This window comes from Larus michahellis, chromosome 3, assembly GCF_964199755.1.
Source record: "Larus michahellis chromosome 3, bLarMic1.1, whole genome shotgun sequence".
NCBI classification, from domain to species: domain Eukaryota; kingdom Metazoa; phylum Chordata; class Aves; order Charadriiformes; family Laridae; genus Larus; species Larus michahellis.
In genome coordinates this window covers 124815118-124840038 of record NC_133898.1, presented here as the reverse complement: position 1 = coordinate 124840038, position 24921 = coordinate 124815118, and the positions used below count along the sequence as shown (strand labels likewise).

The 24921-nt window shown below is 38.1% G+C and overlaps 1 protein-coding gene across 2 annotated transcripts in view; it reads left to right on the top strand.

The window, feature by feature from the left end:
* The window catches only part of CD2AP (CD2 associated protein), an 87062-nt gene that overhangs the window by 59369 nt on the left and 2772 nt on the right, over window positions 1-24921 (top strand). Inside the window, exons 8-17 of one of the 2 annotated variants that reach the window (XM_074582012.1) lie at window positions 3493-3584; window positions 5081-5185; window positions 7667-7703; window positions 8115-8177; window positions 11587-11743; window positions 15503-15645; window positions 21177-21292; window positions 22129-22215; window positions 22878-23062; window positions 24190-24253. In XM_074582012.1, coding sequence (XP_074438113.1) covers window positions 3493-3584; window positions 5081-5185; window positions 7667-7703; window positions 8115-8177; window positions 11587-11743; window positions 15503-15645; window positions 21177-21292; window positions 22129-22215; window positions 22878-23062; window positions 24190-24253 — 1049 coding nt within the window. Of the gene's footprint in view, window positions 1-3492; window positions 3585-5080; window positions 5186-7666; window positions 7725-8114; window positions 8178-11586; window positions 11744-15502; window positions 15646-21176; window positions 21293-22128; window positions 22216-22877; window positions 23063-24189; window positions 24254-24921 lie in introns of both variants that reach the window. The other variant, XM_074582011.1, reaches the window with a different exon arrangement.

Here is a 24921-nt window from a genome sequence, read left to right as displayed (position 1 = left end):
TGTTCCCTAGATAATCCAGTTCCGTTGTGGTTCTGTTTATAATAACTTCTTATTTTATTTTTCTTTTTTATTATCTCTAAGAAATTATGACTTCATTTAACTACCAAATTGCTTAGTTTTATCTAGAGAGATATATTTAAGCCAACCCAAAACATCTTGTGGGAGTGCCAATCTCATATAAAGAATTAACTTAATTATGTGATGTGTAGACAGCTCGTTTCGCCTGGTTCCAGAGCAGACATTTTTTCGACTTCTGTATTGTAATTTCAAGTATATTTTTGTTTCGTGCGGAAATACCTTATTTCGGTGCAAGTGGGTTGTTTTACATGGAACACATAATTTGCAGAAATAAGAAAACTGCAACAAACAATTGACTTTTTGCCTGTATTCAGGAGTCTGGCACAACAGGGCACCTGGAATGGCAGGTTTGTTAGTCAGAGCCCCAGTTTATTTGTACCTATAGGAGGATATAGGGCCATTTTAGGCCATTCATGCCATTTTAGCCATATTTTAGCTTTATTGAATTGGATAGCTATAAATAGCATCACCATGTTTGTAAACAGCTGATACTGTCAAGGAGTGTTTGGTGCAATGGCTTGAGAGTAGTTAATACTTAAGTTTTGCCATTGCAAAGCATACAGCAAAAATTTGTGTACAGTGCATTTGATGGAAGCTGATCTTACTTGCAACTTGGAAATCTTTACTAAACTTCACAATCGGGATAATCTTGGGATTGTGCTTTTAAACCATTCCGTGTCTATTGCTGTAAGAGCCAGCAACAGTGCACAGCCCTGAGCATTGTGAAATTTGACTTGTCTAAAACATTGCACAAAAATTAACCCAAGTCTGCCTTAAAAAAATCTGAATGTTCAGTCCTGAGCACTCAGAACATTCAGTATTTAGCTCTTTTCATAATTTCAGGTGCACCTCATGCTAAAAGCATAGAAATTGGACTCATCCCGTAGCCATGCTGAGTCTCTTCTCCCCAGGGAAATGAATACATCAGAGAGGAACTTAAGTATAGTGGTAATAGATGCTGTAGAACATCAGTAGGTAATATGTATGGACACCACTTAAGAACTTACGACCTTTAGAAGAAAGCTTGGTTTTCTTTTTTGGAGTTTTTTATTTTAATATAGACCATATTATAGTTTATGTATATCATCCTCAGTTTTGAGAGAGCAAGTTTAAAATAAAATGTGTTCAGTACGTTAGCAAATAAACAGAGATCTCTAAAATGTTTAGACTAGCGTGGCTTATTTTGGTGTGGCTCTGCTATTTCTGGGAAGCTTGTTTTGGCCTCTGGTGCAAGTATGTAAAAAAATTTTGTTTAAAAAATAAAATAATCACAATTTGATCCCTCTTTCCCCCCATTATGTCAGAATACAATATCTGTAATTCCTGCTACTGTGTTGTGAGTCCCAAGTCTTTGGGAAAGACTCAATTTTAAACTACCTTTTGTTAAAAACATTTAGTGAAGTTCAGATTTACTGCTTTGTAAATACCATCTTAGATTTAAATGCTGGAAAGTTAAACTGGACTCTTTCTTCATCTTAACTGCTGGCAGAATATCAGGCTTGCAAAAGGAGGTGCTGAAGTGGTGAATTGTTCATACTTGTAAAGTACCAGGCTGGCTTTTTCGGGTGGTGCTGGCTGCTGAGGTTTGCAGCCTGGCACCTATGGGGACAGTGGCAGCCTGCAGGGTGCAGCGCTCCCTGTCTCCAGCCCTCCTGGCAGCTGGAGCAGAGCGAAACCTTCCCTTTCTGGTACCATTTTCTGTCTGTTGCGGGGCTTGGTGTATGCGAGGAGGGGAAAAGTGCTTGTAGAAGGAGGAGAGGAAAGGAGGGTTGAGTAGTTCAGCTGTACTGGCCAAATCCCCAGGCAGTGAGGAAATGCGTGTATTTTTACAGAATTAGGACGTACAGAAATGTATTACACCTGTGTTACATTTACTCATTACTAATGAATAAAATCCCCAAATTTGATAGATATTTGTAGTATACCTGTTGAATTTTTTTTTTGCAGTCAATGTGTTGGGTTGTTTTTTTTGACCTCAGTTTGAACACTTATCTTTGACATGGTTGTCCTTATGTTTCTGTAATTCTTCACAAACCACAATATCGTCGATCTATAGTTGAGCATTTTTGATCACTAGATAAGGCAGTAAAATAACGCAAGTTCTTGTACCTACAATTACTCGTGTAGTTACATACCTGCGGATATCTATATAGATATCTATATAGATCTGTCTCTTAAGCTTGGCATACTTTTGCATTTAACGTAGTGGACTGACCAAGGTAGACTTTTATTTAAGAATACAATTTGTGCATTTTCTAACTGAAGATTTGTACATGGATTAAACAAGATCCAACAACAACAAAAAGATTCAGCTGCAACTCACTCATTTGTTTTCTTACCGTCCAGCCAAAGGCAGTCATTAAGACTTGCAGATGATCCTGCTGATGATGTTGTGCTGCTCTCTGGGGGTTGATGCAGCTGCTCACCTGTGTGTGTTGTCAGTGCCAAATGCCTGATAGGTCATGGCAGCACATTAGAGGTTTTTTTTGTTTGCTTCCTCTTCCTTAATCTGTCAGGTACAGAAATCCAGCCTTTTTATCAGCTCAGTTACTTTAAATGTGCTGGGCTTAAAAAAGGTACCAAAAATTCTTTGCAGTCGGGACTTCTGCATTAACGTATTTTGGCCTTTCTCACGTTGTTTTTGTTCTAGCATGGGAAAGGAAAACAAATCCTGCTGCTTTTTTACCTGCAGTCGTTAGCACAATTTTAGATGGATTAGTTATTGAACTGTACCAAATGGAAAGAAAGGAATTATTCTTCCTACTTTTGCAGAAGAGGCTGTGACTGTCTGAGTTGATCACTCAGACGGGCTCTGGTTTCAGGTGCTCAGCCAAGGAATTCCTTTGCTTCGGTTACTTGGTTTCACTGCAGAGTTTCAGCAAATGTGCTGCCTGGGCTCTTGAAGTTTCTCTAACTGCACGTGTTAATAAAGGATGTCCCATTGAAACAATTGCATGTATTGAATTAGGATTGCAAACTTGAAATTTAGGTCAATTTTGAGAAAAGATCATATAAATTCAATAAAAAGCTTGAAACCGTTTTTGTCTAGGGTAGCTGAAAATGTAATATGTAATGCTATGGAGAGGGTTAGATAGGTGGTTACAAATCTAAGTGAGTAGGCTCCTCTCTTCTCTGTCGGAAGTCAGAGTACTTGAATTAAGTTGCTGTTGTAGAAAAAATGTTTCAGAGCTTAAACTACTGGCTTCACAAAGATTTATCTCCATTGCTCTGTACATGTATAATCTTACTTTTCTTGTGATACGAATGACATAGTGAACATTTGTAATACAGTCTTAGATGGCTGGTCTAGTGTTAATTTCTGAGCTCTCCTTTCAGACAGCGTAAGTGAGCTGATGTTATGTATGTTCCTACCCATGGTATGCAAATGGAGTTAATTGCACGGCTTTGTTTCAGCCAAGGAATATTGCAGGACGATATCTTCCTATGACGGCTCAAATGATGAACTCAGCTTTAAAGAAGGCGAGATCATTCAGATAATCAGTAAGGTAAGATGTTTGTTCTGCTTTAACCAATTATGTAGCTTTTGTGGATTTTTGTACAGGTAGGTAACGTGTAAAATGTGAGAGCGGGGGGTTCTGTTGGATTAGATACTTCTGTGGATGGATTTGTCTCGTGTTAGAGTCAACCCTTTGCTTCTCAACTTGGAGACACTTAAAGAGTGTTGCAGAGTGGGAAATGATCTTACATTCCGGGCGGATCAGTATTGCCCAGTACCAAATGCCTTTTCAGTGAGGAAATTGGAAAAGCTTTGCAAATAGCCTTTTTACCTTCAGAACTTAAACTTTTCCTGTGGTGTTGTATCAGGCTAACCTAGACGTGGTGGTTGGAAAGTATTATGGTGTCAAAAGGAGAGAAATGAAGATCTGTACTTACTGATTTTGATTTAGGTATTATTAAGAAAACTGACCACATGTTTTAAGCAGGGGAATGAAGTCCAGGTGTTAGACATCCTCACTGTCTCAGAATAACCATACTAATGAAATTGGACTCTGTTGTACTTAATTGAAAGGGTGACGGAGGGAGAAATGAAAGAAAACTTCAGCAAACTTTTACTTCCAGCACTAATCACCTCTTCGGGTCTTTTTCCTGCTGCTTCCTCCTTTAGGTTTCTGTGGAGTGGGATTTTTTTTTTGATAATTTTATTTTACATTTTATTTTTTCCCCCTCTCCTTTCCTGTTCCGTATCTCAGCTGAACTGAGTGCTGAGTTGTCCTTGTTGTGTACTGAACTTTGGGATGAACTACTTGGTGCTGGTGACAGTGGCACGTGTCGGCAGTAATCCACTTGGACTTGTACGCAGGAGTGACATCTGCAGTGTTTTGGATCTGAGGCACAGGGGAAAGCTGTTGTTTATGCTGCTACAATATTCAAATAATGTCATACTTTCTGTTATGGACAAACTAAGGCCTCAATCCAGTAACATCGTGTAATGGATTTCTGTGCCACTGAATTAATTCTCCATTATTTCTTTTTTTGCTTACGTCTACATGTGGCTATTTTTCCCCTCAGTAAGGTATCTTTCTTGCTTCTTCACCCTTTTCAGAACAGTGGACTTGATCAATCATGTCAGAATCCCTTTTATTTAGTAAAATTATGTGTTACTCCAGTTACACTTCAGGTATTCACTGAATAAGCTGCTGGTCAAGGAAGTTGAGAATATGGAATGTTATGCATTGAGTCATAACTGGGTTTATGTACGTTCCTTCCCTTTGCAGATCTTATCCTTCTACTCTTATCTTATATATGATGTAATATAATTTCATCCTGCTTTTCAGAAAACAAACAAAAAGCGACCAAACCTGATCTGATCTGCAGCTGTTTCCCCTTGCTAAGGTGGCCAAAGTATTCCTCTTAGAAATGTGGTATTTCAGACAAACAATTATTTTATATTGTGGGTAAATGCAAAAACAGTGTTCTTGTAACTGTATCTGTTCTGGGGAAGAAGTAAATATTGATTGAAATGTCCTGTTGTTTATTTTAGGACACTGGAGAGCCAGGCTGGTGGAAAGGAGAACTCAATGGTAAAGAAGGAGTCTTCCCAGATAATTTTGCTGTTCAAATACCAGAGTCTGATAAAGACTTCCCTGTAAGTTCTTACGTGTATTTTTTAGTATCACAAAAAAGTATTGGTGGAAATACAAGGAATAAAAGACTTCACAGCACATTATGCTTAAAATATTATTACAATTTTGGCAGTTTTTAACTTTATCTTGAATTAGCTATATCAAAGAAGAAAGATTTAAAGGTTGATGTTTAAAATTCTCCTTAAATATTAAACTGAGGCATGCATTTTAAGATAAACTGTAATTAATGAGGATGACTAGGTCATATAGAAAAGAATACAGTTCTGATAACGTGGTGCTATGTGTGATTACTGAATTAAACCCGTACCGTTTTGAAAGGAGATAAGCAGTCGGTCTCTTCCACCTGTAGTCCTGTAAGTAACTATAACTGTGAAATGCTGAATGACCCCTGTGGGACCGACTGGGATTTTTCCATGTTAAGATCTGCCAGTAGGTTGCAGTGCATGAAGGATAACTTTTGGGTGGGATCTAGAAATATTTTTTTTTTTCACCATCTCATGTGCTAACTTGCAGAAATTCATGTTTCCATGTGGTACTCCTTCCTCTTGTAATTTTGGTTCTTAGTTTATAATTATTTTTTTGTTGTTGTTGAGATTAGTGTGGTGTTTTGGTTCTGGACAAGTTTGTGTAGCAAAGACGGTTGTGTTAATTCAGAAATGTACGTCATCCCTCGATGGGACAGATTCAGCTCCAGATGAGGACATCTAAATGTTGAAGCCTCTATGTCAGCAGAGCAGAGTCTCGTAGTAATTTAGTGACGTTTGGGCTGGAACTGGAGACATTCAGAGGATTACTAGATATAACCTGACAGATAGTTACTAACTTAGCATTTAACCTCAGTTACCTATCATACACAGAAAGTCTAGTTACTCCAAGTCAGCGTTTTCTTTTCACGTTTATTCTCAGCTTTGCAAGGATGGCGTAAATGCGGTAACATACAGCTGACTTGATTCGAGGGGTGGGTGGTATCGCTGTTTCGCAATACAGAATTGCTCTCTTGAAAGGGGAAAAACATGATTCTTTTACCAGAAACGATGTTTCCTGTAGACAGACCTTGCTTTGATCCTTTATTCTGCCTTGTGTGGTGTGTCTCAGTCCAGGGATTCACCTGGCACTGAGCAGCTTTGAAGTTCAAGGCATTGGATGGCTGATTATTGTAATCAGCTATTTGATATCACCTTAATAAAAACACAGATCAGAATCACAGAATGGCAAGCGGATGCTGAACTCTCAGTGTAATTGCGTTTGATAGAGGCAGCAGTGCTGCACGGCTGGATAATGTATTTGCTTTTTGGGGAAAGAAAGAAAATACGGTCTTGTTACTTAAGTTCACTAGCTTTTGTCTTCTCTGAAACTAGAGAAAGAAATTTAATACGGAGTTTCATGCTGGTTAATTACATTTCAGAATAAAATCTTTCTGCATTAAGAAGAGCTCGTTCAATAGCAGTAGGGGAACAGAACTGAAATCCATCCGTAGCAACTGTTTCAAAAATACTCACTGCAAGGTATTTTTGGAAGGGCTCTATTAGACCAAGCTCATATGGTTTCAGCAGCGCTTGGATAAAGAACAAGTGCTTTTTGTAGGGTTTTGTGATTGTTTTATCAGTGAGTCTTGTCCTTAGTACAATCACAAAGACGCCTCTTCTAGAGCATTTTCATGAATTGGGTTCTGAGGGTGAGGTAGCTCGAGACGTCCCTCCTGAGAGGTGCCGGTACTCCTGCAACGGGCGAGAGATTCAAATGCGATTTTACCAGTTTAAGGAGAGTGATGAGTGACTGCATTTTAAAATGGTTATTTTCAATGTACAAACTGTGGCATCGTAAATTTTTAATGGCTCGAATAGTTTATGCACCATTCCCCACTTCAAATATACAGTGATAAGGAAGCTCAAAACAATGTTTTTCATGTAACTGCAGTGTTTGTGTTGCAAACATTGCTAACTGTTTTTTGTCTTAGACTATTGTAATTTGGAAGTCAATTTGAAGTAGTTCTTACATTTAATTTAGAACTTTTTTTTTTTCAGTGAAAGTGTCCATTTTTGGCTCAAAAATTGACACCTTTAAACTTGCATTGTACTAACCCAAATCAAGGTTTACATATTGAAACTGAAACTAAAATGGGTGCGAGCAAAATGGGTGCGAGAAATTCTTTGGACTAGAAAAGATGTGATTCTTAATGTTTAGTTCTCATACCTTTGTGGCTTATCCATGTTGCTGAAGCAGCAGTCTGAGATTTTGAAGAATCCTGCATTTTGTTTCTGTTTTTGCAACTGGTTGTCTGGGAGATATTAGAGGAACTACTCCAGTCCTCTCTGTGTTTTCTGTCTGTGAATTGTTTGCCTCCTTTGTGAAATACTTTGAAATCAGTTAGTAAACAAGCTAGACGTTCCAGCTTGCAAAACAAACCACAAATAAGTCTGCCTTTGATAGGAAATACCTGTTTGTTTTGACTGTTGTGTTTTTTTTTTAATTGCATTTTGCAGAAGCCAAAGAAACCTCCACCTCCAGTTAAAACTCCAGGTATGCGGTATATGTATGATGGTACGTGTCTGAGGAAATATTAAATTTCAGAAGTAGTGCATGACTTCAAAGAAAATCCAGAAGTAGCTTTGTATTTCCTAGTAACGCAGCCACCTGTAGTCACAGTTTGAGGTTACTTTTTATGCTTTATTATGCTGCTGCTGTATATTTTTCACAATTATGATGGAGCCTACTTTGGAAACATTCTAACGCAGGCCTACGGTTTGCTAGACTCAAATGAGTGTTTATAAATGGTGTTACACTCCTTGCAAAGGAGAAAATATAAACACAAATTGGTGTGTGTCGTATTTTTAGTTATAAACTCAAATCGGTGTGTGTCGTATTTTTAGTTAGTGACTAAGATAATTAAAGCTTTTTGAGAAATGTCTATGGTTTATTTTTTGCATTCAGCTCCCAAGCCTGAATTGCCAACTGGGGAGAAGAAATTCACTTCTTTGAGGCCTGAAGAAAAAGGTGAGACGGGTTTTCTTCGTAGTGAATTTCAGACTATGCTCTTGTAAACGAGGTGTAGCTTTTAGCTTGGCTGCTCTGTGCAGTAGGTTCCTGTTCAGAAGACACCATACAGATTCTCTTCATACCATCTACGAAGTTCTCGTGTCTGTGATGTTGTGGAAATTTGGTTAGAGTGATTAGAAGAGCTACTACATATGTATGAAATGTGTATTTCTTGTTATTGCATTACATTTTGGAAAATATGTATTGCACTGCATAATAATGTAGCTGCTATTTAATTCGTTTAAGTATAGTTCTGTGATAGGAGATCAAATTTTGAATAGTAAGTTATTGGAAATAAAAAAAAAAAAACCAAACCCCAAACCAAACCATCTGATGCTGCTTCTGAATATTTTAGCCAAAATCAGTCTCTGATGGAAAAAGAAAAGAAATAACACAGAATGATTACAACACTCCTTAGATGTTACAGTCACAATACTCAGAAACTGAGATTTCTTGTCCTGTTAATTCTTGCTAGTTTCCATGTTTTCCAGTTGCACAGAATTTGGAGATGTTTACCGCTTTATTCTTAAAATTTAAAGGACACCTTTTTCAGAAGAAAAGCTACTATTATTATAGACTAGTATTTCATGTTTGAAAAACTTGCCAAGTCAAACTGTTTTGATTATGTTAGAAGTCACAGTTAGAAGCTTAAACAAGCGTGCTGGTTGGCCCTTAAAGGAAAAATTCTGATGTTTTTGCAGCTTACCCATATTACAAAAACATACTCTGCTCTGTGAACAGTGACCTGTGGCTGACCATGGCTGAGCAGACTTTCGGCAAGTAAACCTGCTCAATGGGTTTCTTGGCTTCCTTGGGCAGTTTTTATAACCCACATTTTAAACAAAGCGTGTTCTCAGGTGTTTCATATGCAGAATACTTGTTAAAACCAGCTATGTTTCCTCTGCATGTGAGCAAACAAATTATTTTTATCTGTTGGAACAGTATCTTCAGGTGTGAAGTGAGATCAACTGTATGATTCCGGAAATTTTGATCACTTGGCTCTTCATAAGTTTAGGTTTATTTAAACCGAAGTAAGTTTAATTTTAGACTGGTTCTGTTTGTACTGTGGTGCTAATCTTTGCATGGTTGAGTTGAACTGTTTGTGGTGGAATATAGGAAGTGACACCATCCAAAATGCTTAGCAACATGAAAGCTCCTGGAAAAAATAAAGTAAGGTAGAGAACTGTCGTTTACCGTGGTATAGGAAGTAATGGAGGAGAAGTTTGTCTTGTTTTCAGCTGAAGGTCAGGCCTTAAGAGATAGTTATTTAGATATCAGTAGCCTTTTATTAGAAGAAATACCCTTTTATCAGTGCGATTTTACTTGTGGAAGAATAACCATGTTGATACTAGTGATTAAATTAATTAAGTATGAAATTGTACAGTAATTAGTTTTCAAAAAGAATATTAATTGAGCAGCTCTAATCACAAGCTATCAAACCATGTAATTTTTTAAATGCCTATTGGGAGACTAATAAAGCTGCCTTTACTTGCGGTGGGAACTTGATCAAAAATTAAAAGCAATACTCTGTAAGTATTTCTGTATTTATAGTGAAGGACACTCACTGGTGTCACATAGAAATTTTTGTCCGGTATAAATGTCTTCAGATTAGTATTTTTATTCCCGTTACTAAACTGCTCGTTTTTAGCCAACCCTTCTTTTTTTTTCATTGTGGAGCAAAAGCCAACTAAGAGGCATGCATTTTGTCCAGCAGAATGGTGCGATTTCTGTGCTCATGGTGAATCTTGACCTTTGGTATTAACCTTCTCCCCTTAGCTGTGGATTTTGAGCGGGAGTAACCGAAGGGAAGACTGACAGTTGGTAATTCAGGGATACGGTTTGATGCCAGCATTTTTTCTGCCCTGTTGATGAACTCATTCTTAAAAACAAAAGGCGTAATTCTCAACTTGTGTTCAGCATAGCTAAAATAAAGGCAGTTGATCTTCAGTACTACTAACTGCTATTGGGCATTTGAAATTTAAATCTTGCGTATAGGGTCAGCAGGCAGAAGTGGCTACCACCGTAACAGGCTGTTTTACACTGGACACTCAGCACCACCGTGTGGCAGAAGCCTTCCACTACTTCAGTAGCTTATTTTTTTAACTCGATACTAGGAGAGACTGGGAGGCGATACCAACCGGTTTAGGGGTTTTGTTCTGTCTTCTCCTAATGGTCAAATGTCCCAAAGCAGGAAGGCAGTTCTGCCCCACATGATGCTTTCTTGCAGAAGTATCTCTATGATCTGTTTACTTCCAAGTATTCCTGTGAAAGAAAATCAGTGTTTTCTCATGTTACAGCTGGAAGGCTGGCACTCCACGGCTGCAGGACTTGTCCAAAGGAAGTCAGTTGTAGACCTGGCAGTTCAGGCGCTTAACTGGGATGGAGCAGCAGTAAATTTCCAACCCTACCCCCAAATCCATAGTGTATGTAGACATTAGACCAATACTTCATTAGAAGCAAAGTCATAGGAGGGGAGGATGGGGAGGATCAAAGCTGAAGGTCAGTCTCTCCATCCCAGTTTACTCATTTACAGCACTGTAAGGGCAGTAACTGTAAAGGACTGTAACTCCTTGCTGTAACCGAACAATAGTCTTTTAAATCCTCAGTACTTCATGCATGCCTGACTGAGCTGTGGCATAGTTTTACAAGGAAAAATAGCAGGTGTGCTCGGGGTATCGCACAGGGTGTGGTTAGGGAATGTGGGTTGACGTCTATTCAGCTGACACTTGTGAAGCAGCTTGAATTTTTCAGTGTCCCATAAGTTGTACGTCAGCTCCTCTGGACAGTATTCAGTTAGGTCATACAGTCATTGAACAATACTTTTAACTTTTTTGTTTGATTATTCATAGTTAATCTGTATCTTGAATTTATAGGAAGATAGACTTTATCTAAAAGAAATTCAGTTATTCAGATAAATATTCTTTTTTTTCCCCTTTTTCCCCCCATAGATAAACTATGCTGTTTGTATGTATGGAAGAAGTCTAGTTACAACAAAATAAAAACAAACCCTACCTTTTTAAGAGGAGATAAGGTAAATTCATAGAAAAGGGAAAGCAGTAGCAGTACACAGAGATTCTTGCTTCTTAGCTGTCATTTGCAGTGCAGTAATGTGAATCCATAATTTCTTACTATTGTTTCATGTCAGTAGAAGGACTTTTTGTTTACTTTAACATAATGTTTTTTAAGTTCAGGTAAGTAGTTTGTGTGTGTTGACAAGGTATCATTTAAGACACTTCCATATCTTTTTCACTTTCATCTGATCTTCAAAGAAAGTATTTCTGACAGCAGTTGCTTTCTAATTGATTAGCAGTGTAAAAATTCTAGATAACATGGGCTTTCAAAATGTTATGGTGACTTATTTTGTTAGATGAAAAAGCTTTGGATCAGAAGCCTTTGAAGCCACAAGCTCCTCAAGTACCACCCAAGAAACCTATTCCTCCAAGCAAGACTAACAGCTTACTGAAAGCAGGGCTCCTGCACCCAAAACGTCCAGATAAGCCTGTTTTGCCGTCATCTGTATCCAAGTTAGTATAACTTAAATCGCATACATTAAGTGTATTTTATTGGATTTGTTGTTCTGTGTTCCTTCATGGATGAGGTGGGAAGAAACTTGTGTTTAAAGGGTGAAAAGGATGCAAGGATAAGTTTTGCCCTATACCTACCAAGTTTTTATCAATGCGAACTTATAACTTTCTAATTCTTTAAGAGATTGACTCCATCTCAAAGTAAATATTACAGCATAACTAACCATGGGGCGGATGAAGTTACAAATCTGTGGGCTGCTTTGCTTTAACCCATAATGAAGAAGTTGTAGCTATGGTAGCAATATGGTGTAAAAGAACCTGTGGACGTGGCACTTGAGAAGTATTATTGTGTTGGAAAAAAACTGAAGACTTGAGCTGCATCAACGTTCAATGTTTCAGTAGTTTATATAGAGTAAGATAGGCAGAAAGGAAGAGCTGAGCACGGTTAGTACCTGTGCTAAAGGTACTCAGCGTAGCTCATGTATTCTTCTGGGGAAGAAAGCACTTATTACAGAACCACATCCAGTCCCTATGCTCTGTCTTGAGTATTCTCAGTTGAATTACTGGAAAAATAGGGAGGGTAATAGCAAGTAATTGCTCATTTTTTCTTTTAGTTCCAGTTTTAATTTTATTTTTTTCCTCATGAGTTTGAGACAATTGTATATGTTTTGCTGAGGCTAATTTTGCATTGATACAATCCCACACGCAGTTTCCCTTTCTGCTTCCATGAAAGTACTTGCTAGATCCTTACCCAAAACTGTAAATAAGCTGCTGATGTGTAACTGTCCCTTTTGGGGTGTTTAGTTGACTGGAAAGAACCATAAGAAAGTAAGGTCGTGATGAACTTTACCTTGCACAAATAAAAGAGCAGACGGCTGCTACATAAAAGAGCTTACACCTTAAATACCTGCAAAGATACAGGGTGGCAGCAAGCATTTGTTCAGGTTTAGCTTTCTTTACAGCAGGTCACAGAATGGTAGGGTAGGAAGGGACCTCTGGAGAGCATCTAGTCCAACCCCCTGCCAGAGCAGGGTCACCCAGAGCAGGTGGCACAGGAACGCGTCCAGGCGGGTTTGGAATGTCTCCAGAATTTCACAGAATCATTTAGGTTGGAAAAGACCCTTGGGATCATCGAGCCCAACCATCAACTCCACCCTACAAAGTTCTCCCTTACACCATATCCCCTAACACCACATCTAAACAACTCTTAAACACATCCAGGGATGGTGACTCCACCACCTCCCTGGGCAGCCTATTCCAGTGTCTGACCACTCTTTCTGGGAAGATTTTTTTCCTAATGTCCAGCCTAAACCTACCCTGTTGCAACTTGAACCCATTCCCTCTTGTTCTATCGCTAATTACCTGTGAGAAGAGACCAGCACCAACCTCTCTGCCATGTCCTTTCAAGTAGATGTAGAGAGCGATGAGGTCTCCCCTCAGCCTCCTCTTCCTCCAACTAAACAGTCCCAGCTCCTTCAATCGCTCCTCATCAGATTTATTCTCCAGGCCCTTCACCAGCTTCGTTGCCCTCCTCTGCACTCGCTCCAGCACCTCAATATCTCTCTCGTATTGAGGTGCCCAGAACTGGACACGATACTCAAGGTGTGGCCTCACCAGTGCTGAGTACAGGGGGACAATCACCTCCCTCCTTCTGCTGGTCACACTATTTCTAATACAAGCCAGGATGCCATTGGCCCTCTTGGCCACCTGGGCACACTGCTGGCTCATCTTCAGCCGCTTGTGAATTAGAACCCCCAGGTCCTTTTCTGCCAGGCAGCTCTCCAGCCACACTTCCCCAAGCCTGTAGCGATGCATGGGGTTGTTGTGGCCCAAGTGCAGGACCCAGCACTTGGCCTTGTTGAAGCTCATACTGTTAGCATTGGCCCATCAGTCCAATCTATCCAAGTCTCTCTGTAGAGCCTCCCTATCCTCATGCAGATCGACACTCCCGCTGAGCTTCGTGTCATCTGGAAACTTGCTGATGATACACTCTATGTCCTTATCAAGGTCATCAATAAAGATGTTAAACAGAAATGGTCCCAACACTGAGCCCTGAGGGACACCATTTGTGACCGGCCGCCAGCTGGATTTAACTCCATTGACCACCACTCTTTGTGACCGCCCATCCAGCCAGTGCTTGATCCAGCAGATCGTATGCTCATCCAGGCCATGAACAGCCAGTTTTTCCATGAGAATTCTATAGGGAACAGTGTCAAATGCTTTTTGAAAGTCTAGGTAGACAATGTCCACAGCCTTTCCCTCATCCAATAATCGGGTCACCTTGTCACGGAAGGAGATCAGGTTCATCAGGCAGGACCTGCCTTTCCTAAACCCATGCTGACTAGGCCTGATCCCCCACTTGTCCATTATATGACTTGTAATGGCACTCAAGATGATCTGCTCCATGACCTTCCCTGCTACTGAGGTCAGACTGACAGGCCTATAGTTTCCTGGATAAGAGGAGACGGAGACTCCACTCCCTCTCTGGGCAGCCTGTTCCAGTGCTCTGCCACCCTCAAAGGAAAGAAGTTCCTCCTCATGTTTAGGTGGAACTTCCTATGCTCAAGTTTGTGCCCATTACCTCTTGTCCTGTCCCTGGGCACCACTGAAAAGAGCCTGACCCCATCCTCCTGACACCCACCCTTTAAGTGTTGATAAGATCCCCCCCCTCAGTCATCTTTTTTCCAGACTGAAGAGACCCAAATCCCTCATCCTTTCTTCATAAGAGAGGTGTTCCAGTCCCCTAATCATCTTCATAGCCCTAAGGTCCTCTATAGCTGAACCAAAAGGACAAACGCCTAAAAGGAGAAAACAGTGAGGAGGAGGGCAGTGGGGAAAGGGAGTGTGGGTAAGGCACACACTCTGGAGGGTTGACTCCAACAGAGGACAATCTGGGCAAAGATGCCTCTGATCCTGCTCAGCACAGCCCTGGGAACATTGGATGCCTGACTGAAGAGTTGGACCATTGCCGTGCTACTTCTGTTTAGGTTTTCAGTATGTAATTGAGTTGTATCGTGGGGTATTTCAGAGAGCTTCCCAAGTAAAGATTATTTTTTTTTTTTAAACTACAAGTCATGTTCTCCTCCCCTATTTTAGGAAATAAGTATGAATGTAAAGGGATACACGTGTACAGTTAAATAGAGGTCTATAGTAAGCTGTGGCCCTTTAATAATTGAAAGCTTTAAATCTTAGGAGTCTTTAAATGTGTTTAGATGTCTGAAAGTTTAACATTGCTCTAGGAAGACAGGGCTGCTATCTCTTTTTCTACTGCAATAAAACTTCCAAATAAAGGATTTGGGAGATCAGTTAATGTCAGGGAGACATTGAATCTGACAGAAATAACTTGTTCTTGGCAACTCTTTTCTTTACAGGAAAACTTTGATGTCAAGGAATCTGAGTATGTTTCTAAATATTTCAAGAGATATTACTGAAGGTGCTATTCAGCTCTCTTGTCTTCTCTTGCACTGGAGTGTAATATTTTAGATTTAAGTGCCAAAATGTAGTCTGTAGTGCATAAGTTTTGGATTATTTTTACAAGGGGATTGTACCTGTTTGACAACTCTGAAAGAGCTGGAACAAAACAATTGGCTTTTATAGGACAAGAATTGCTCTCTGAAAGACTTGATTTTTAGGAAGACTTTAGAAAATTATAAAGTCTACTGAAACTTTTCCATTTACTTCTAATTCTTGTTATGTTTCAGTGGTGAACTACGTAATCTCTTAACTAGGTATGCCTTGTCTTATTTTTTCTTACTACAGGCCTAATGGAGAAGTTGTTTCTCTTCGACCGAAATCTGAAGTTGAGCCAGTAGCAAAACCAAAGTTAGACTCTGAACCGTTACCACTTAGACCAAAATCAGTAGAGGTAGATTCACTTGTGGTAAAGAGCTCTAAAGAATCAGGTAAGAAAAGAAAAAAACATTCTTTTGGGTCTTCCTGTTTGGATTGCAGTATTTTACAAGGTTAGAATAAGGTTTTTAAGGAATTTATTCCACAAAGTGTATTTATGCCTGTTCAATAGAAAGTCTAATTTTTAGAACTGCTGTAGGTAGCTGAAGGTAAGAGCGAGCAAGTGAACAGATGTCATTAGGCTCCAAGTACCAAACAAGGTACTCGATGAGCTTTATGTTGTAAAAGATGACAGGAAGAGAAAAACATAGGTAATGGTTTGTTCTATTGATTTGAAAGCATGTTTTTTTGCTGCCACTTTTATCTTGCGTTTTTATGAAATTGTTTTCCTTACTGACTGGTTCTGTTTGTTCTGCTCTTGCATTTCAGATAACTTTTGCTTTTCTAGCTAACTTGCGTATTTTTAGTAATGCCATTGCCTTCAGCATTCTGTGATTTAAGTTCGTAGCTATTCTAGATTATTGACTTTATCAGACCTTAAATTTTGGCCAGCATGGAGCATTGTGCATTTCAATTCCATGCTTCTGGCTTTGCTTAATGCACCTTGAGTCAAACCTGGCAGCTCTTTAAATGTAAATTTGTCCAGTAAAACCCTTGATACTGGTTAAAGCACCCACATTGATGATCAGGCTCTCTGAGCTATTGTACAGTGAAATTTTGTCCTTTAGTTGACAGAGCAACTGCTTTCAGTCCTCTGTTTGTCTCTTAGGCAGACATCATTTGTTGTGAGCTTTTTTTTTAAACTCTAAATTGTTTTTATTGTATGACTAAGCACTGCAGAAAAAGCTTTAGTGAATTGTACTTGCAGTGTTTGGCTTGCATATCTCAAATGCAACCTTTCATCTGAGAAGAAGTTTTAGTAATAACACATTCTTAAATTGTAGTATAACTTAATTTTTTTTAAGGCAAATAATGATATTCAGGTTGTAGGATAGTTGGTCCTAAAATGTAATAAATTCATCTGCAAGATAAAAAATAACACATTAAAAAGCTGAAGCAGGTTATGAATAGAAAGGAGGAGTCCTGATTTTTGTTTTCCAGTAAGCATTTTAAAATGTGCTTCTAAGCTGAAATGCTTTGTAGGAGGAAAGGTTAGTTCATGTATGTTTGTAAGACAGAAGCCATGTTTTTTCTGAACCACAAAAAATTGTACTTCACTAGGTTTAAAATATCCTGGAAATATTACAAATACTATCTATGTTACTTATAAATACTTCAGGGTATTTATAAGTTCTTTTTTTTATTCCCCAGTAAAATTGATGCATATGTTGTGATATGTTTTGTTTTAAAGACTTTGAATTGGCAGTTTAATTATTGCCTCTATTTAAAAATGTATTTTGACTGAGGGTACAGAAGAAACACTTTCAGGTCAAAGTAAGCTGAAAGACAAAAATATAAGCCTTGTCCTACTACTCAGATGTTTATCCCTAAGACTGTGCTAGATGTGTTACTGTATCATTTTTCCCCAGGAAAAAACTCCCATCGAAAACAGATGGAACTTTTTCTTTAATAAGAACACCCCCCCCCCCCCTTAAATTAGGCCCCCAACCATTAGATAAGGAAAAGCTTTAAATACTCTTTCAGATAAGGACAAATACTCAAAAACACTCAGAAATATTAATCATGTTGAAATACCTCCTCTTAAAAGCTGTATTCGAAAAATTGCATAAATGTTTCTCTGTTTGGTTAGAATTAAGTACTGTAAAAGACTAAAGCTGTAATAATAGCATGCTGAACATGTAAAGCGATTCTGTTTCTTCTACAAATGTTTCTTTTTCCTGCTTTGTAAAGTAAATTTTTGGTTCAGAATCTTTTTCTAGACATTCCTCTCCTTGACTTTTCTTTCCAGATTTTGTTTCCTATCCTGTTTGCCATGTTTCCCTTCTTACGTGTCAGGAAATTACCCTACCCTTCTCCATTTTGGTAAGATAACAATCTATAAGGAAATCCAAATGCTTTCTGCCATACGCATAGCCTCTTCTTAACGTCATAAGCATAATTTTCAGTTGCAGTTATTGATACTAAAATTTTTGGGTTTCAATTTAAAATGCTTTTTTGTTTCTTTGAATGCCTGTTTTCCTTAGCTGTTAAACAAGGAGTTACTTTATACTTCTCAATTAGGAAACTTGTAGAGGTTAAAAAGAAAAAAAAGAAAAGAAAAAAACAAAAACAAAAAAAAACCACAAAACAAACCAACAAACCAACCAAAGAAGAAAAACCTACAGTCCAGCTATTGATAAGCCAAACATAGCGTTTCTAGTGAAATGTGTTCAATATGTACAGGACTAGATGTATTTAGGTGTATTTAGGCTGAATGTCTTATCTTTCTATAGCACAGATTAGCCAAAGACTTCATAGTTGCGTATTTAGTATTATGAGTATTGTAAAACAGTATTTGTGAAAGTCACACATTAGGCACGTGCTTAATGGTTGCAAATACCTACTATTGCTCAACTGCGAATTTAAATATTCTAGAGCTTATATATGTCCCCAGAATTTTGGGTGGCAATCTCAGCAAAAAGAGTAATAGGAAAAAGGGCTGCCTGCCGTCTTCTCTTACTCTGCAGATTAATGAGAGGTCTTGCCTTCTGAAATATTGCATATGTTTCACTTCTGTCATGGGTTTTTAACCCCAGCCACGTGAGATGTTGGAACCATAATTTCTTTAGACATCCCTTCAGCTTTGCTTCTTTTTGTGAAGGCTTTTTAAGACAAACTGCTATGAGTACACTCGAAGCATTCACGAACCTTAACAAAACCTTCCACCTAATTGTGTCTGTTAAAGCTCCTAACAGCTCTGTTATGGATCCATGTTAAGCTTGAAGAAGAGACGTTTCTAATAGTCTGTCCTAGGTAACTGTTTAAGCTTAGCTCATCTTTCTAGAAAGAAAGGTGTTCTCGCTCAGCCTTAAAATAATTTTTTTGACTCGTATTATCCCTAGATGTACGGTGTTGCTCTTTTGGCACTTTGGTGGGATTTCCTTTTGCAATTACTCACAGGCTGTTGTAAGAAAGTTAATTGATAAATCACTTTATTGATTGAAATGGGTGTAAATTGTGAATTTTCAGTGGGTTTCATCAGTATCTTTATTGGTTTCGGTGGGGCCAAGCTTTCTCCTACAATAACTAAGAATGCTGTTGAAAAAGAAAAACAAACAAGCAAATCCCCAAAGCCCACAATAAAACAAACAAACAAAACCACCACAACCATAAACCCTAATCCCCACCAGCCTGTGTCTTAATTTCTTCCCTATACCAAAGCAGCAAAATGGAAAGGTGAGAAGGAAGATTCGAGTACAGTCAGAATTCCCTCTGACTGTAATGTGCTGCTAATGTTCTAATGCTGAGCAATTGTCTCAAGTGTAGCAATTTCCTTTAGAAGATCTTCCAAATAAGAAAAAAACCCCTTGGCTTTAGCGTCATCCCACCATCTATATTTAAATCATGTACAGTTCAAGACTGTTTCAGTCTTCATCTTCAAGCCTTGTCAAATACTGCGTATTTTTTTCAGAAGTACACAGTATTTATTCTTAATATGTTCTTAATACACTTAATATGCCTGATTTGTACTTTGTTCATGGAGACAGGGCTGGCATTACAATCATAGTAGCAACTCAATTTACAATTCTTATTTAAATTTACTGCCAAATGATTTCTCATTGCTGCTGAATGACAAAAGGAGGATTGTTTAAAGGCAGAAATTACTGAGATGGGGGAAGAGGCATATTTATTTTTTTCCTGCATTATTGTTACCTTTTTAATAATACCCAACTAACATAAATCCTGATTTTTACATTTTGTCACGGGTTAGTGCTCTGGGGTTACTGTCAATTGAGTAAAGAACATGAAGATATACCCCTTGATCACTGTTGCTTGACTTCTAATACGTTAAATATTTTATTGGCACAAACTACAGCAAAAATACCTTTGTAGTTATTTATTTCTCCCTCATCCTCTTTTCCGTCAGCCGCTTGCCATTCATCACTCTTCTGTTTCTTCCTTCTTTGTTTTTCTTCCCCGCTTTTTTTAATTGCAAATATGATTACATGTTTACAAAAGACTGTTGTTACGTTTTCTTTAATAAAAATTAAAAAGCAGCAAAACTGATTGGTAACAGATTGGTAGTAGATAGCTTGTGTTTCAACAAGGCAGCAGATGATGAAGTAAATATGTTCGGGGATGTCCAAAAGATGTGAATATTTTAAGGACTTCAAGGATAGCAACGCAGACTAGAAGACATTAAAATCAGTTAAAGCATTCAGTGGAAAACTTAGTACCTACAGGTATAAACTAGCTTTGACAACGTGTGAGTAAAACTTGGATTAATCAGATGATTTTAAACCCTCCAAACACTGAAGTGGTATGAATGGTCCGGCTCAGTGTTCTTAGGGCTTTTTTTTCTTATCTGACCTCTTGCTGTAGCTTCAAAATGAATGAGAAAATAGGGAAAGAAGTATCATAACTTCTGTTTGATTAATCATAATGTCATGTAAAAATCAGAGGCCACAAAAAACCCAACCCAAAAACAAAACCCCAAACCTTCTGGTGCCTGTAGTAAATGCTGTGTGGCATTTTAGCTAAACATTTAGAGTCTCTAGAACAAGTCTAATGAATTTGTGTTGTAAAATTATATATAACATCAATAATCTTATGTTGATGCTTACATAAAAATCCTGTCTCGTTACACATTCGTCGACAGGTAAGTGTTATTATTTTTGCGGAGAAATGGTTAAGAAGTCCAGTTGTTAACTAGGTGGAAGTACTTATGTTATTAGGTCAGATATATTCTATTCCTCCCATTAATAGGTTTTTTCCTAAGGTTGCCTCTTCCCATAGGACATAAAGAATTTCTACTGATCTAAGACAGAGTTTACCTAGAGCTATGAGCATAAAGAGACTAAGGAGCAAAGAGCTCTCTGTGATTTAATAAAGTATGAGAATGGAGTTCTGAAATGTTTTATTACAGAGTTTATGAAGTGTATTTTATTTAGACGCAGTACTGCGTATGAAAAAACTACCCTGAACAAAAATACTTGCAGTTAATGTCTTGTTAACTTACTTTCACCAAGTTTGGACATGTACTTTACCACGTTGCTTTTATTTTTGTCTTAGTCACTAAACTTGTATCTTCATGCTTTTCATGCAAGTTTAGCAACAAGAAAATATCCTCTTACATAGTTGAATATGGCACCTCTCAAAAAACCCAGTCATAAATAGATTTTTCTGCAGATACTTGTTAGGTCTGTTTTATCCTGCCATGTTACTACAGCACTTCTTCTGTTGAGAACTCAAACTTAAATGCTAGTTGAGTTAACACCTAATTTTTTTCAAGGGGGAAAATGTGGTTTCCCAGGTAGATCAGAGTCATGTAGTTGTTTCATATGGCTCATGTGTTCTATGTGCCGAAAGTCTTTGAAACAATAAGAATTCTGATATTTTTTTTTGTTTTAACGAAAAAAGTGATAAAAAAGAACACAGCAAAACCTTCTGGTCTTGATGGTGGTCTGTTCTCATCTTTTTCTAGATCTGTTAAGCTTTGATGATGTAATAGCTACCTCAGATAATCTGTCCCACCCTACTGCAAACCGACCCAAGATGCCTGGTAGGAGGCCGCCTTCGCGTTTCAGTAGCGGTAATCCTGTGAGTATATGGGCTTTGTTTTCCCAGTAGTGAACTAAGAATTAGCTTCCCAGGAAACAGGATTGCAATTAAAAATGGTCTTATGGACCATCTACCTGAGAGTGAAATGCAAAATGCCGCAGAGGCTCAGTTCCTATAGACTTTGTCTACAGGAATATCCGTTCCCAGGAGGGAAGTGTACGTCAGAGCAGCTGCATCGTTTAAGGAGTGTTTGTTCTGAAGGGTATTACTGCAGTAAATACTCAGCTCTCCTAGCATCACTCATGATGAAATAAGCATTGTGCCTACACACAACTCTGAAAGTGTCTTTAGTGCCTTACAAACCTAACGATATATAGTCTTTGGCTACAACAAATTTGTAATTTAATGTTGCTGTAATGCGGGACTTGTGATCTCATGTGCTAAGATGTGAGATTGTCAGACCATGAGAACCAGGTGGTGCAGAGCCATTGAAATCAATTTATATCATGGGATGTTGTATAGTTCAGTCGTGCCAGTTGCCATCTACAGTTACTGCCTCTTGATGTTTGTGTTTTACGGAGCCTGTACATGCTCCCGAAAGCATCAAGGACTTGTTAAGTGCTGCAGAGGTGCTTGAAAATCCTGCCCAAGATTCCTATGTTTGATTTCAGTTCAGCTGAATGAGTGTTGCTGGGAAGGAAAGTTCTGACTGGCAGGGAGAGAGAACTATGGTAGTCTAGCAATCTAAGTTTGGTTTATTTTTATTCTTTTTACTATTGCATCTTTAGAAAATGTAACAGTTCTTTTTTTAATTTACTACTTTATTTTTATTTAATTCTGAAAACCACCTCATTTTTTTATGAATGGTTTACCAGGCAAGTCAAAATCTGAGTCCAGAAAAAAATTTGAAGGTGCAGAAAGAAGAAGAAAGTGCCAAACCAAAGCCAGTGGAAACAAAAAAGGTATGATACCAAGGCGCTAGAGCGAAGTACCAGGCAGCTAGGTACTCTGTTCATCTTGCTCGTATTCCCGATTTAGATTGATGCAACCATCTAAATGCTAATAATTGTATTTAAATGCACGTGAGCCATGTCACTTCGTATAATGTTCATAGTAGAAATTTTAGTGTAAAGTTTATTCATACTTTATCAAGTCCATCAGTTCTGATGAGAACTACTGTATCAAGTATCATGAAACTATGGTGCTATTTCCCAAATGAGCTTTGTATCTGCTCGGCCATTAGTCTCCCAACAGACAGAACAACTGAGCAAATTAGAAAGGTGCACAAAAGATTGTTTATAATGAACCAATGGGCTCCAGTAAATCACAGGGTGGTTTTGTTTTGTTTTTTGGGTTTTTTTAAAGTGTAGAGACCTGCAGTGTGAGCACTTCTTTTAGTGACTACAGGAACCTCAGGGAAGTGCTTAATGAAGAGCTCTATAAAAGAACTCTCTCTTATACTACAGTAGTTCGTTTGGACTGGACATTGTTTTTTACCTTTTGGGTAGAAAATTAAGGAAGCTTGTGCACATGTAGCTCCCATACCAGTACAATCTGTATGCTGTAAGTGGCCGGTTCATAAAGATTTCATTTCTTAGCTTTCTACTGATTGTATTTTTTTCAGCCATCTGCACTCAGTCCACCAATTCCATCTTCGTCTCAGAGACCAAGCTCTGTTGTACTAAACTTTTTCCCTGGAGACATCCAACTTAAAGGAGAGACGGATGATGAAAAAATTTCTATGGAAGAGCTCAGGACTCAGATTAATGATTTGATGGGTTTAGTAGATGCACTGAAGAAAGAACATGGGTAAATATTTTCCTTCTTAGTCTGCAAAGAGATACATAGATATCTTCCAAATGTCTTTAGTATTAAACTTCTTAAAAATAAAAAGCTATCCTATATTTATATATTAATTCAGAACTTCGTTCTTTAGAATTTGATCCAACTCAATGTCCTAAAAATGTACAAATACGATGTCAGAGTATTTTTTTGAATTCATACACATTTTTTCCTTCCTCCTTTGCGCTCCTGCTTTAATTGTAGCTCTTTGAAAACATTTGTTAAACAGTTAGTGTTTTCACTGTAAGGAAAAGGAGATAATTTTTGTGGTATTTACCGTAAGTACAGGTGCTGGCCTTGTGTAACACTGCACGGAAGTAGCTGCAGTATTGCCATGGCTGGCAGTAGGGAAAGATACTACTGAGCTTTTCAGATTGGTGATCCTGGTGGGCCTGTCGTCTGTGTGCATGTGGGTAGGGTTGTGTTCGGGGAATGATGTCGAAGAAAGATGTAACTGGTGTTTAAGTAAATGTAGTAAAGACCAATCTGTAGGAAATTTACCTTATTTCTGTTTACATTCTTACAGATAACTAAACTGGCTTTTAGAGTGACCTTTTGAGAGGTTATAAAACATCAGGATCAGTTGTTCTCCAAAGCAATTTTTAGTAATTTATGAGTTCTGGTGATTAATGAACTAGTTCTTCAGCGACTTCATGATAATTCTTAGCACTTTCTTGCCTGAACATAGCCATGAAATAAAGCATGTTTTAGAAACATTCTAAAGAATTCTTATTCTGTATGTAGAAATTACCTGGTTATTGTAGCTTAAATTCTGCTCTCCAAGTAAAATAACAATACAAATTTTTAAGTAGCCTACTTAAAATTGTGATTATAAGTTAGGGATAGGGGCATAGTGATAGGTAGGAAGTCTTGAGAGTTGGTGGAAGCTTGTTGTCCAACAGATTTGACTACCAGTTCACTAGTGGGCATGTACTTATATGTGAGTTTTATTTGTAAGATGTAGCATTAAACAGTTGTGTGAATTCCTCTCATAAAATTTAAACAAGGCCCGTGCTTCCTCTTCTTAGTAATGTAGATTTTTTTTTTTTTCCCCCTGTTCTGACTTGTATTTCTGATATCTTAACTATTGTTAGGAGAGAACTGGAAAAACTAAAGAAGGATTTGGAAGAAGAGAAGCTGTTGCGAAGTAATCTGGAGGTAACGTTAGCAATTGGAGGTGGGGGAAGGTTAGAAGTACCTAGGCAGTGTTCTGGAATTTGATGCCACAGGAAAGTCTTAACGAACCTGCTCAAGCTTTTTGTATTGCTGTGTTACTGTGTGGTTGAATGAGGGCCTCACGAGGCGGTTGGATGTATATAAAAGACTCACAGTTCCTCTTTGTTCAGCTTGCTTTATCTGGAAAATTATTTTTAACAATATGTATGAGTGTTGGCATGTGAGTTCAGTTCAACGTTGCTAGGTTCTGCTCTTTGCTGAAATAGGTCCAACTGGGCATGTTCCAAGAGAAAATATTAATACTTTGCTTTTGTAAGATTGAAGGACAAGTTTACTTTATGTAATCAAAAGAAAAAGAGGGCAAAAGTAAACTTTCCTAAATTTTTCGTGAACTGCTTAAATATTAAGTGGATAATTTGCCAAAAGAACAGAATGCATCTGACGAATTTCCTTATGAATGAACGCCACACCTCTCTATGATGAAGAGGGCTACCTGCGTTACAGTGTGATGCTGTTAAGTAGTTAATAGGATGAGCTTATTACAGAAAATTACTTCAGTCTGGTACAAAAGGGCATTTTATTCGTGAAATAATACTTCTTATTGACACAACAAAGCTACTTTCGAAACTTGAGAAGACCTTCTGGTGAGT